Consider the following 12,946-nt stretch of genomic DNA (forward strand, 5'->3'; position numbering starts at 1 on the left):
ACGATCCACCCATACACATCTTTCCCCATACACGCATACATTCCTATTCACCGATCTCACACACACCCATGGACACCCCGAATACACCCATAAGCACCCATTAACACCCATATACACTCCCATACATCCATATACACTACCCCCTCAAACAAACCAATATACACACCACCTGTATACACTACACCCTTGTAAACCCAGCCCAAACTCACAATAACATGCATGGAAGCTTTGGAAACATGTCATAGTAATGAACAAATCCACACGGGCCGTGACGAGGATTCGAACCTGCGTCCGGGAGCATCCCAGACACTGCCTTAATCGACTGAACAGTGGATTTGTTCATTTGATGCATCACGTTAGTGTGATTTCTGTGTGTGATGTCATAGTAATGTTAGAAAATTTTCTTTTAGTAGGGAAATTAAATTACTTTAACCGAGCAAACTATAGTAGCTAATTCCATTTATGATTTCAAAAGCAAATATGACAGTTCAGATGACAGTGAATTAGATAACCAGCTGCTGGAAAGACGGGATCCGAGAGCTAAAGCAGAGTGCAAATAGGTGAGAACACACACACACACACACACACACACACACACACACACACACACACACACACACACACACACACACACACACACACACACAGGAGACGGGACCAGAGAGACAAAGCTTAACCCCTGAAACCACAAATAGATGAGTACAAATTAGATGAATACACACACACAGCCGAGGAGCTGAAGCTCAACCCCCCAACAACTAGGCGAGTTTCTCCCACACGAGTGCACTCAAAAAGCATAATCATAATAACAATTATTGTGTAGAGAGGGAGGAAGAAAGGAGAGAGAGAGAGAGAGAGAGAGAGAGAGAGAGAGAGAGAGAGAGAGGGAGAGGGAGAGAGAGAGAGAGAGGGAGAGAGAGAGAGAGAGGGAGAGAGAGAGAGAGAGGGAGAGAGAGAGAGAGAGAGAGAGAGAGAGAGAGAGAGAGAGAGAGAGAGAGAGAGAGAGAGAGAGAGAGAGAGAGAGAGAGAGAGAGAGAGAGAGAGAGACACTCACAAAAATAGAACACCCAGCAAACACAGTGTCATCGCGACAAATAAAACAAAACAAACAAAAGCTCCGGCGTCATTCCCGGGTTCTAAACAAACGCAGAAAAAGAGAAAACCGAAATATTCAGAAAGATTGCATTTTCCCCTCCATTAGTGAACGATTAATTTATCGAATGCTTTCTCGGTATTAATTTACGATTAAAAAGCCATTGACCCAGCTTTTATTACAGCATGGTAAATAATTATTATTATTATTATTAATTATTTTATTAGTATAGAAGGTCATTGAAATTTAGCAGTGAAATTGAACTGTGCCAATGACATTGACTATGATTTACTGTGTCTCTATCCTCCACCCTTTCCTTTGTGCCTACATCTTTTCCTTCCTTTCTCTCTCTCTCTCTCTCTCTCTCTCTCTCTCTCTCTCTCTCTCTCTCTCTCTCTCTCTCTCACCAAGGTGGTGGGAGGGGACGGTAATGCCCGTAATAGTAGCCACTCTATAAGGGTCTGCAGGAAGGTCTTGGCCCACACTCTGCCTCAGTAACATTCTCCAAAATGGATTCCAAATTTATTTTGGAGAATTTCGCAAAAATTACAATTATTGTTATTACTTTCAGACATGAACCAGTCTCTGTGGAGAGCTGTAAACAAGAATTACATTTGGTGACTTAGTGGCTCATCTTGTACCTTAATAGATTTTAAACATAGGATACATGTTTTAAACAATAAGAATTTTAGAAAGGGATTATGCTTATTGTACTGTGATAATTCGGTAATATTAAACTTGAAAGATTGATTGAACAGGAGTTATACTAAAAGTTTTAAATATATTTCGGATGTGTTATAAGAAGTTATTTGTGAAAACTCTCAATCATTGATCAAATTTTTATGCTGTTTTCATACACAAGTTGTTCGACTGTTAAACTCTACACGACAGAGTGCCAGGCCATATGATATGTCCAGCATCCAGTAACACGCTTCTGTCGACTCTCTCTCTCTCCCTCTCTCTCTCTCTCTCTCTCTCTCTCTCTCTCTCTCTCTCTCTCTCTCTCTCTCTCTCTCTCTCTCTCTCTCTCTCTCTCTCTCTCTCTCTCTCTCTTTCTACCTCCTTCTCCACCGCTTACTGACTCGCCTCTCCTCCTCCCCCCACCGAAACACATACATAAACACACAAAACAATTTTTACACATGTGTTTGAGTTCGACTCAACAGTTTTTAGACAATAAGAGTGCCCCCTTCCCTACCATGTTTGGATGGCCACAGTGCCCCTCTGCCATGGTTAGAGGACCATAGTGCCTCCCCTGCCATGGTTAGAGGACCATAGTGCCTCGCCCTGCCATGTTTGGAGGTAGAGGGATTACCTCCCTCTGTGTGACTCTTGACATTACATTCTCGCTAAATATGCCCAGTTAAAGAGGTGTTTTTACAATGAGAGCGCCGACTAAAGGTGACTGGGGAGCCTCGTCTCTTGTTACAGCCGGAACAGAAAGTGAACAGAGCGTGTCAGTCGCTGTACACAGCGTACCAACCGCTGTACACAGCGTACCAACAGCTGTACATAGCGTGTCAACCGCTGTACATATTGGTCCCACCCTTTCTCTGCTAGCCGCGGTAGAAATGCCGGACACAATACTGAGAACGATAAACGCCGTTCAGGGGTTGCAGCGTACGGCACAGAGCGCCAGGTACGGGGTACAGAGCGCCAGGAACGGGGCACAGAGCGCCAGGTACGGGGCATGGAACCAGAGTACCTCTTCAGGGGAGTACGGAGGGAAGCCAAGTACTACCTCAGTGGAATACAAGTCAGAGATCCCCAGACGGGTACAAAGGTCCACACAGCACCACGAAGCGCACAAATGTACCAACAATACGCGTACAATAGTACCAAGAATATGGTCCCAAGACACGAACAATTTTACCAAGAAGAGGCAGGCGGGGGTGATGTCTCACCCCTCCCTCCCATCCCTCCCTGTGACACGACAGAAACCTCTTACCGCCCGGCCTGATGGGCTCTTAGGCATCATTAAAGAAAAATGTAACGTGATTCTCAGACCATGTCGCGCGAATGGGGACCCCAAATTTAGTTACCCCATGGGTCCTCTTATACCCCTCCCCATACCACCCCCTTCTTGACCCCAATACCCCCCTGGGAACCTCTTGAACCCTTAACCTCCCTTCGTGGCCTCAGTTGCCCCAGGGGAACTCTTCCCTCTTGTCCCTGCGCTTCGGAGACTTCTCTCCTGTGCTTGCAGGCTGTTCTGAAGTGCTGTCTAGCTGCTGCATGTCGCTTTTGTGACGCTGTGCTGCTGTGATGCCGCTCCCCCTTGGTGTGTTGGACTGTGACGCTGTTATTTATGATGTGACGTGGCTGTGTAATGCTGCAATGCTCCTGTGCCGTGCTGGAAAGTTTCAGTTGTGTCATGAGATTTGTGTCTCAGCTCAGACGCCCATGAATTTCCTCCCATTGCTCTGTTGGGGGGTATGAGTCTCCAGCTGCTCTTATGAGTTACTGTTATGCTCGGACGTAACTTAGCGCCGCGGCATTGGCAGATGGTTCTCACTCTTGTGGGGGTCCATACCTGCTTCACACACCTGTTAGTGCGGCTCTACCTGCGTCACACACACCTGAAGGCAGATAGGTAGCTCCTGAGGCAGCAGTTTGATCTTGTGGTGGTCGCGTCTGGCTTGAGGGACCAGACACCTCGTTGTTCCAAAAGGTCGAAGGCCGGCCACTGTGTCCCGGGATTTAAAGGGGAAGGTTTCCAGGTGTGTGTGTGTGTGTGTGTGTGTGTGTGTGTGTGTGTGTGTGTGTGTGTGTGTGTGTGTGTGTGTGTGTGTGTGTGTGTGTGTGTGTGTGTATTCACCTATTTGTGCTTGCGGGGATTGAGCTCTGGCTCTTTGATCCCGCCTCTCAACAGCCAATCAACTAATGTACAGGTTCCTGAGCCTACTGGGCTCTATCATATCTACACTTGAAGCTGTGTATGGAGTCAGCCTCCACCACATCACTTCCTGATGCATTCCATTTGTCTACTACTCTGACACTGAAAAAATTCTTTCTAAACGTCTCTATGGCTCATTTGGGCACTCAACTTCCACCTGTATCCCCCTAGTGCGTGTGCCCCTTGTGTTAAATAGTCTGTCTTTATCTACCCTTATCGATTCTTCTGAGAATCTTGTATGTGGGTGATCGTATGGGTGTGTGTGTGTTTGTGTGTGTGTGTGTGCACCCGAGGACAGGCAAGAACATTACCATCACTTCAATGATCATCACCAACTCCTCCCTCAATATAACCCCAACTCACGTTTCCAGTCACAGAAATATATAAGGCAGTTATAGAGTGTGTGTGTGAGCCAATATTCTCACTTAACATGCAGAGTGTCCAGAGCTCGGCCCCATTAGTCACACTTAACTCTCATTTGCATAAAAGTAACATTAATGTCATGAATTTTCATCAAAGCTGCACCGAGCATTTGCCAGAGCTGCCGGACTGTTATTTAATGCAGTTCCCAGCAGACGAGGGCGATAGGAAGGTCGTAGATAGAATAAATAGAGTAAATAGGATGACATAGGCATGATTGGGACAGGTAAAAATTAAATATAAATTGCTGTGATAGGCAGGGCTTACATAGGAATGTAATTGGTATTATTAGGTATTGATATGTGAGAGGAATAACTGGGACATGAAAGAGGCTCGGGGAATGAGATAGACTGGAAGGAATTTAGGAATAAGTAGACAAGATGAGGTACGTAGATAGACAGAATATGATAGCGTTAATGGGATAATTAAGATAAAGCATAAAAAGGGATAGGTTAGACAAGATTTTTAATTAGAAGGGAAGTTTAAGCTGGTTTAAGGTAAGGCACATAGATGAATGAATACATAATGACGTATGACAATCTTCTTTAGAATGGCGTGACACGTGACACTGACGTGACAATCGACTTGAGAATGGTCCAGGACGGACCGAAACGTCGTCTTTCCTTCACTTTCTAGTGTGGTCTGGTCAACATAATGACGTAGTTGGATAGTATTTTAAGCAGGATGCAGGGACATGACGGTACAGGGAATGAATGTTGACAGGACAGAAATAGGCTGGATGGGGATAGTGAATGTAGGATTGGGCACAGAAGATGGGAGGGGGGGGGGTGAAAATAGCTCAGGGGGGGAAGAGGAGTTAGGGGTACGAGGCAGTTAGAAAACAAAGCAGCAAGCAGACAAACTTGCAGCACGCAAGTTGTTTTAGAACTGAAAGAAAATAGGAAAACAAAATAGGAAAAAGTACCAAGTACACGTGGCAAGGAATTATGGAGTAGAAGACGCAAGGAGATAGTTAGGGCGAGAGGTAGGTCGGAACGTAAGGAGAAAGATAGAGAAAAGAAGAGAAAAGAAGGGAAGGGATGGCGGGAAGGAAGCATGCGTGTAAACATTAAAGAAGATAATCTGACTATTCTACAGTCTGAGAACAGTACGACGCTCGGTCCCTCAAGGTACGGTCCTCACAGCGTTACTCTCTCATCCTCGTAGAAGACTTAGAGAGAGAGAGAGAGAGAGAGAGAGAGAGAGAGAGAGAGAGAGAGAGAGAGAGAGAGAGAGAGAGAGAGAGAGAGAGAGATACCAGCTACAGTTTAGTGTGTTCCTTCGCTGATGACAATAACACAAGCGGGACAATTACCTTGATGGAAACATTATATTCAGATATAAACAACGTCTTCCAATGAGCAGTATAAAATAATGAGATTCAACGGTGACAAATTCCAGTCGCTTTGGTGCGAAAAAATCTAAAATCTTAAAAGGTGTACAGGGTAAAGAGCACAAAAAGATCTCATAGTAAGAAGCGACCAAGTCAAAGATCTTAGAATAATTTTGTCACTTAACCTAACGTTCACAGAACACCAAAAAAAAAAGGTAACAACAATAGCCATTACAAAATTATAGGCACATTCGAAACAAGGAATCCACACTAGTGATGAACTCTTCAGAGCACTGGTGCTATATCAAATGTAAATTCGAATTTTCCAATGAAAATTCTGGGCGCTAGAGAACACAAAGGGCACATCAGAAGTCAGCGGCTCTTCAACCTCCTGCCAGCAAATATGTGAAATATATCTGGAACTACAATAGAAGATTTAAAGAAGAAACGTAACAAGCTTCTGCTTGAGTTATCGGATCAAGCTGATTGTGGTTAAGTGGACTTCGAACGCAGTGTGCTAGAATAGGTAATTGTCACAGAATGCTGGCCCCAAGCCGGATTGAGCCCGTAGAAAAACTATTCACATGAAGAGGCACAGCAGGTACAGAGAGCCGAGGAGAGAAGCAGGCAGCACACACACCACAGTACACGAAGCACCAACATTCACTTCAAGCAATGTGAGTCAGTGTAAACAAAGGCCACAGTAAGCCCTCTACCTGCACCCAGCCGTGGTACCAGCGACCTTAATTAAAAGGCCAGGTGAGCGGGAATTCTGGTGGTATTGTGGTGTGCAAGAGCTTATGGTAGAGCATGAAAGAGAGAGAGAGAGAGAGAGAGAGACAGAGAGAGAGAGAGAGAGAGAGAGAGAGAGAGAGAGAGAGAGAGAGAGAGAAAGAGAAAGAGAAAGAGAGAGAGAGAGAGAGAGAGAGAGAGAGAGAGAGAGAAAGAGAAAGAGAGAGAGAGAGAGAGAGAGAGAGAGAGAGATAGGGAGGGAGGGAGGAGAGAAGGCTGCATGAACACCTGGGCATCACTGCTAACAGAGGAAGCTGAAGAAGATCACAAAGAGTATATTTATGTGGTGTAGACCCATCGAGCTCAGAGAGAAGGCTGGGTTGGGAGAGTGGTAAGTGGAATAAGGGAAATGGAGCTGAGAAGAGAGGGCTGGGGAAGAGGGACCAAGCTTCCTGGGAGTGGAGCTGTGAACTTGACAAATACACTTGGGATGACATTGATGGATAGAGAATGTCTTGGGTGTTTGGGTGAAGACTTGCGTTGGGGGAAAAAATGAGGAATTGATCAGTGGGGTTTGGTGACGGGGAAACCAGTGAACTAATATCGATGTAAAATGGCCTCACAAGCGTGGGGACCAGGGTTCGAGTCTCCTACAGCTCAGGTGAATGGAAGGTAATATCGATGTCTCCCCCCTAATCTGTTCCTCCCATCCCGCTCTTCCTCCCATCCCTACTTTCTCATCTCATTTTTATCTCTCTCTCTTTCTCTGGCCATCTCTGCCTCCTCCTACCTCTTCTTCTCCTTTATCTCCTGTCATGATAAAAAAGAAATAATGGAACACAGAGGAAAGAAAAGCATTTAGTGGTCCGTGTTGGGGTCTTGGGTCTCGCTCTCCTTACCTCCTCTGCTCCTATCATACTCTCCTCCTCTTCTCTCTCACTTCTCATCCTCTCTTCCTATAACCAAAAGAGAAGTCAGAAGGAAAAGTAAAGAATTAACCTCTTGCTTTCTCTCTCTCCATCTATTATTTTCTCTCTCTCTCTCTCTCTCTCTCTCTCTCTCTCTCTCTCTCTCTCTCTCTCTCTCTCTCTCTCTCTCTCTCTCTCTCTCTCTCTCTCTCTCTCTCTCTCTCTCTCTCTCTCTCATCATCATCTCTCTCCTCCTCTTCTCTCTATGTACCTCTTTCTCTTCACCAATCTCGAGTCAGAAAAAGCAAAACAGAAATCAAGGAAGGAGAAGCCTTTAATCTGGGGTGAGGTGGGAGGGGTTTCCGAGGCGGCAAACACAGACGTGGCCAGCTGATTACTCCTTACCCCCCTTCCACCCCTTCTCTCATTCTACCCCTCCCAACCCATTCCCTCCCTCTACCCTTTCGCTAATTTAGTGTGCAGAGAAGCAGCCAGGAGGCAAATTGGTATTGCAGACAATTAGCAGCTTCTTAAATGGTCAAAAGCTTCTTATACAACGGACCCTATTAAATGCATATAAAAATTGGATGGCCAATTAGCTGAGATTGAAGACACATACACATACAAAGACTCACACAAAGACACACACACGCACACTCACACACAAAGACACACACAAATAATGGCAGCAATGAGAGGAGGAAGAATCCAGAGGAGTAACTCCAGAGAAAAATTAACGCAAATGAAAGTCAGAAGCAGAAAATAACTTTTGTTTAGAGGCTGTTTAAAGGAGCCTATGATATTTGTATTCACAAAAATAAATCTAAAATCTACTTGAGGATAACAATGTTGTAAAAGTTTCCTCAATGGACTTTTCACAGAAAAACTAATAGTGCCGTAAAATGGTAATTTGATATATTTAATATCGTTTTCTACTGTAGTAATCTTATAAGAAGCGTGAAACTTCTTATTTAAGAAATTCCTTATAAAAGTATATACCATATGCGCAGGATAGCCATTATTTGAAAAAGAAATTCACAAGGAAATTAATTTCTTGAACAAAGTTAGACCAATTCAAGCATAAAACAAAATCTTTATTCAGAAGAGTGTTAATTGCATTTTTCTTAAAAATATCTGAAACAAAAGAATTTAAACCTAAATCATTAAAAGTTGGTTTTCTATGAACATTAGTGTTAAAATTATTAAGGTTATTCACTGTGACATCAAGAAACGACAACGAATTATCCGTTTCACTCTGCAGTGAAACGTATATTACAATGTTGTGCATTATGATACTCTAAATTTATCAATATGACATTGGTCCTTAAATAACAAAAAAGTGTCATCCTTATATCTTGTGTATTTTACTGGTTTAAAGTCCAAAGGACATTTATCAAGCCAATTTCTTTCATGAAAACTCAAAAAAGCATTAGTAAGTGCAAAGCCTAATGGAGAACCCATTGCTATTCCATCAATATGTTTATAATATTTATTATTAAACATAAAAACAGAGTCTTTAACTGCCAATTCAAGCAACGGTCTAAATATCTTACTACAAAATCCTGGCACTACATTAGCATCAGCAAATAAATGATTTACACAAATATCAATAGTTTCCAAAAGAGGAATATTAGTGAAGAGTGATTATACATCAAAACTAGCCATTATAGTCGGGAACTCAAAATTCATTGAGAAAAGTTCCTTTACAAAACCCTGAGAGTTTCTCACAGTAAATTCATTACAAGTTAATGGTTCTTATAATGGAACTAGAAACTTTGCCAGTTTGTAATTAAAATTACCAATCGCAGACAAAATAGGACGAATAGGTATACCTGTTTATGAACCGTAGGCATCCCATATAAAATGCCTGGCTTAGAGCCAATTGCAAGCATTTTTGTATAATCAAAGAGAACGTCTTTCAGACTTCTTACATCTCTATTCAGTTTATCTTCACATTTCAAAATATACGAAAAGGGGTCATTTATAGCTCATGCCAATGTTTTTTAATTTTTGCTTTAGTCTACCATGATTTGTCTCTTTTTATTCATTTTAAGTGGTGATATTGTATTTTGTTATTGTTGTTTTAATTAAGAGGTACAATACATTTATGGTGTTTAGTTTTGTTTGATATTTATGTTTTTTACATGGCTTTGACTAATATTTTAGAATTGTTATATATTTTACTCCAGTTTTATATACATTTTTTGTAAGTGTATAGTTATTATTATTTGAGATGTATTGATGTTGATTATCCATACAGTATTTATCAAGTTCCACTTCGTTTAATCACTTTATGTAAGTTTAGTAATGTTGTTTGTTTTATTAGTGTTTTTATTATTAGTGTTTGAATTAGCTTTTATTATCCATGAGTAAGTTATCAAGTTTTATTCGGTTTGATCACTTGAAGTTGATCCAGTCGACTGCGTTGACTGGATCAAGTATTTGCAAAACTTTTGGCCTCATCTAAAATGGCCTAAACTTGCCCGTGGGCGGGTAACTTGCCCCCGACTTCCGTATTTACGTAAACTTATTTAATTTGAGTTGGTAATGGCGTGTCTTGACCGTCGAGCTCGAGACGACCGAGCGCAGCTGAAGGGAGGAAGGTCGCAGACGGCGGCGGCAGAGAGCTGCTGAAGGGGGAGGGGTCGCTGGCGGCGGCCGACCCCTGTTGAAGGGGGAGGGGTCGCTGGCGGCGGCCGACCCCTGCTGAAGGGGGAGGGATCGCTGGCGGCGGCCGAGCGCAGCTGAGGGGGGGGGGGGTACGGTCACTGGAGGTGAGCAGCTGCAACTTCTACATCTACCTTAGGAACCCAGAATGGGCTTCCACCTCTACCTCAGAAGAGCCTCTGTAATTCCGTACACCTGATGTCCTCCTCGTGGAGGAGGACATCTCAACTGGAGTTGAGATTTCTTCGTTGTGTTCAACGACTCCAGTTCTCGATTAACTGTTGTTCATTGCCCCTTAGATCGTTCCCCAGTGTGTTCAGTGCTGCTCCACGATATCTTCAGCCGAGTTGTTTGAGATGTTTCACGTAGTAGTTACTGTTACTGTATATTATTATTATAATATACATATAAGTATATTACCAAATAGGTATATTATTCCCAATTTCATTTTTTTTCCTTGTTCTCAGTGATTTTTCATGTTTTTGCTGATAATCTAGCCTTTTATGCTACGTCATCCATCTCTTCAAAGCTTTTCTCAAAGGTAGCATTGTGTTCTATGTATCTTGATAGTTTGGGTGTACTATTTTTTTTTGTTTTTTTGTACAACATTCTGATAGTTGGTGTATAATCTGGAAACTTCAACGACGCCACCGATCTGCAGTGCAGAGGCCATATTTGCTCCCCCTTGCTAGCGCTCCTCTTCAGCCGTAAGCATATCCAGTTACCAAGTTCATTTTTACTGGGCTGTATTTCTTCCTCTTGCATTATTAGTGTTTCACTGTCTATTTGCTCGTGCTTGTCAAGTGCTCTATAGTGTTAGAGGCTTGTCACAGAGACGGCGTGTACACAGCGCTAGAGGATGGTGTCAGAACCCGAGTAGATAGTTGATACAGCGCTAAGCAATTAAGTTGCAGCTGTAATGTAATGTGTCTCCGCGCTAGAAGAAGCGCCACAGCGCCAGTGGGATGGGCACATTTGAGAGGTGAAGCAGAGGTTCAAGTGAGAGAATAGTAAAGAGGTGGTGTTCACTCAGTGGACTTGTTCAATCTTCCTATGATTGTTATAAGAGGACACACATCGAACACTAGTGATAGTGAGCAAGAAAGTTGGGGAATGTTTGTGAGGTAAAGTAAAGGGGTATTGGAAGGAGTAATATATGGGATGTCTTGTTTTTAATGATTAGGTGTAGGTGCTAAGGGGTATGGGTGTGAAGGAATAGGTGTTAAGAAGCAGGTGTGTGGGTTTTAAGGGGAGGTGTGAGCATTAAGGGGAGGGTGAAGGTGTTAAATAGGAGGTTGTAACAGAATGTGACGAGGAGGGAAAGTGGTGTGTTGAACGGGAATAAAGTCTGATAACCCGTGTGTTATGGAAGGAAGGTGAGTGTGTTATGGAAGGAAGGTGAGTGTGTTATGGAAGGAAGGTGAGTGTGTTATGGAAGGAAGGTGAGTGTGTTAGGGAAGGAAGGTGAGTGTGTTAGGGAAGGAAGGTGAGTGTGTTAGGGAAGGAAGGTGAGTGTGTTAGGGAAGGAAGGTGAGTGTGTTAGGGAAGGAAGGTGAGTGTGTTAGGGAAGGAAGGTGAGTGTGTTAGGGAAGGAAGGTGAGTGTGTTAGGGAAGGAAGGTGAGTGTGTTATGGAAGGAAGGTGAGTGTGTTAGAGAAGGAAGGTGAGTGTGTTAGAGAAGGAAGGTGAGTGTGTTAGGGAAGGAAGGTGAGTGTGTTAGGGAAGGAAGGTGAGTGTGTTAGAGAAGGAAGGTGAGTGTGTTAGGGAAGGAAGGTGAGTGTGTTAGGGAAGGAAGGTGAGTGTGTTAGGGAAGGAAGGTGAGTGTGTTAGGGAAGGAAGGTGAGTGTGTTAGGGAAGGAAGGTGAGTGTGTTAGGGAAGGAAGGTGAGTGTGTTAGAGAAGGAAGGCGAGTGTGTTAGAGAAGGAAGGTGAGTGTGTTAGGAAGGAAGGTGAAAGCGTTGGGGAGTGAAGGAGATCATGAAAGTGTTGGGAAGGTGAAAGGAGGTTGGAATTGGCGAGTACGGAATGAATTCAGCTTCTCAATACAGCGACGTCATCGCTTCTTGCAGGTCCGCGCTCGGTTCCCGATGGTCCAAAGAGTTGGACGCCGCTAATATCCCAGGAACTGAGATAAGACGCCTCCGTCCTGTCTCAGCTCCTGCTCTTTATATTCCTTCCAAGTTAGCGCTTAAGCTTTCTCCTTATAATTACATTACCTCTTTAGGATTTACCGGTATTTCAAGACCTCTTCACAACAAAACATGTAGTTCGAAGTCTGGCAGAGACGAGAACACCAGCGCTCTCTGACTATAACCTGCAAACTAGATAAGTATCCTGAACGAGGGAAGTTCCCGGAGAAAGGTAATTCTGGAGGGAGTTCTTGGACAAGACTTGAGCCCACATCATGCTAGCGGTGTGGAAGGTAATGGTCTTCATGCGAGTCTTGGAGGAGCAGCAGCATGTTCTTCACCAGGGCCTTGGAGGAGCAGCGGCATGTCCTTCTCCAGGGCCTTGGAGGAGCAGCAGCATGTTCTTCACTAGGGCCTTGGAGGAGCAACAGCATGTTCTTCACCAGGGCCTTGGAGGAGCAGCAGCATGTTCTTCACTAGGGCCTTGGAGGAGCAGCAGCATATACTTCACCAGGGCCTTGGAGGAGCAGCAGCATGTCCTTCACCAGGGCCTTGGAGGAGTAGCAGCATGTACTTCACCAGGGCCTTGGAGGAGTAGCAGCATGTCCTTCACCAGGGCCTTGGAGGAGCAGCAGCATGTACTTCACCAGGGCCTTGGAGGAGCAGCAGCATGTCCTTCACCAGGGCCTTGGAGGAGTAGCAGCATGTCCTTCACCAGGGCCTTGGAGGAGTAGCAGCATGTCCTTCACCAGGGCCTTGGAGGAGTAGCA

At 44.0% G+C, this 12,946-nt stretch overlaps 1 protein-coding gene across 1 annotated transcript in view; it reads left to right on the forward strand.

The window, feature by feature from the left end:
• Nucleotides 1-12,376, forward strand: part of LOC138357934 (rootletin-like) — a 25,623-nt gene extending 13,247 nt beyond the window's left edge. Inside the window, exon 3 of the mRNA XM_069315114.1 lies at nucleotides 12,272-12,376. Within this exon, the coding sequence (XP_069171215.1) occupies nucleotides 12,272-12,376 (105 nt within the window). The remainder of the gene's footprint in view (nucleotides 1-12,271) is intronic.
• The last annotated feature ends 570 nt before the right edge of the window (nucleotides 12,377-12,946 follow it).

The sequence above is a fragment of the Procambarus clarkii genome, chromosome 80, assembly GCF_040958095.1.
Source record: "Procambarus clarkii isolate CNS0578487 chromosome 80, FALCON_Pclarkii_2.0, whole genome shotgun sequence".
Lineage (NCBI taxonomy): Eukaryota > Metazoa > Arthropoda > Malacostraca > Decapoda > Cambaridae > Procambarus > Procambarus clarkii.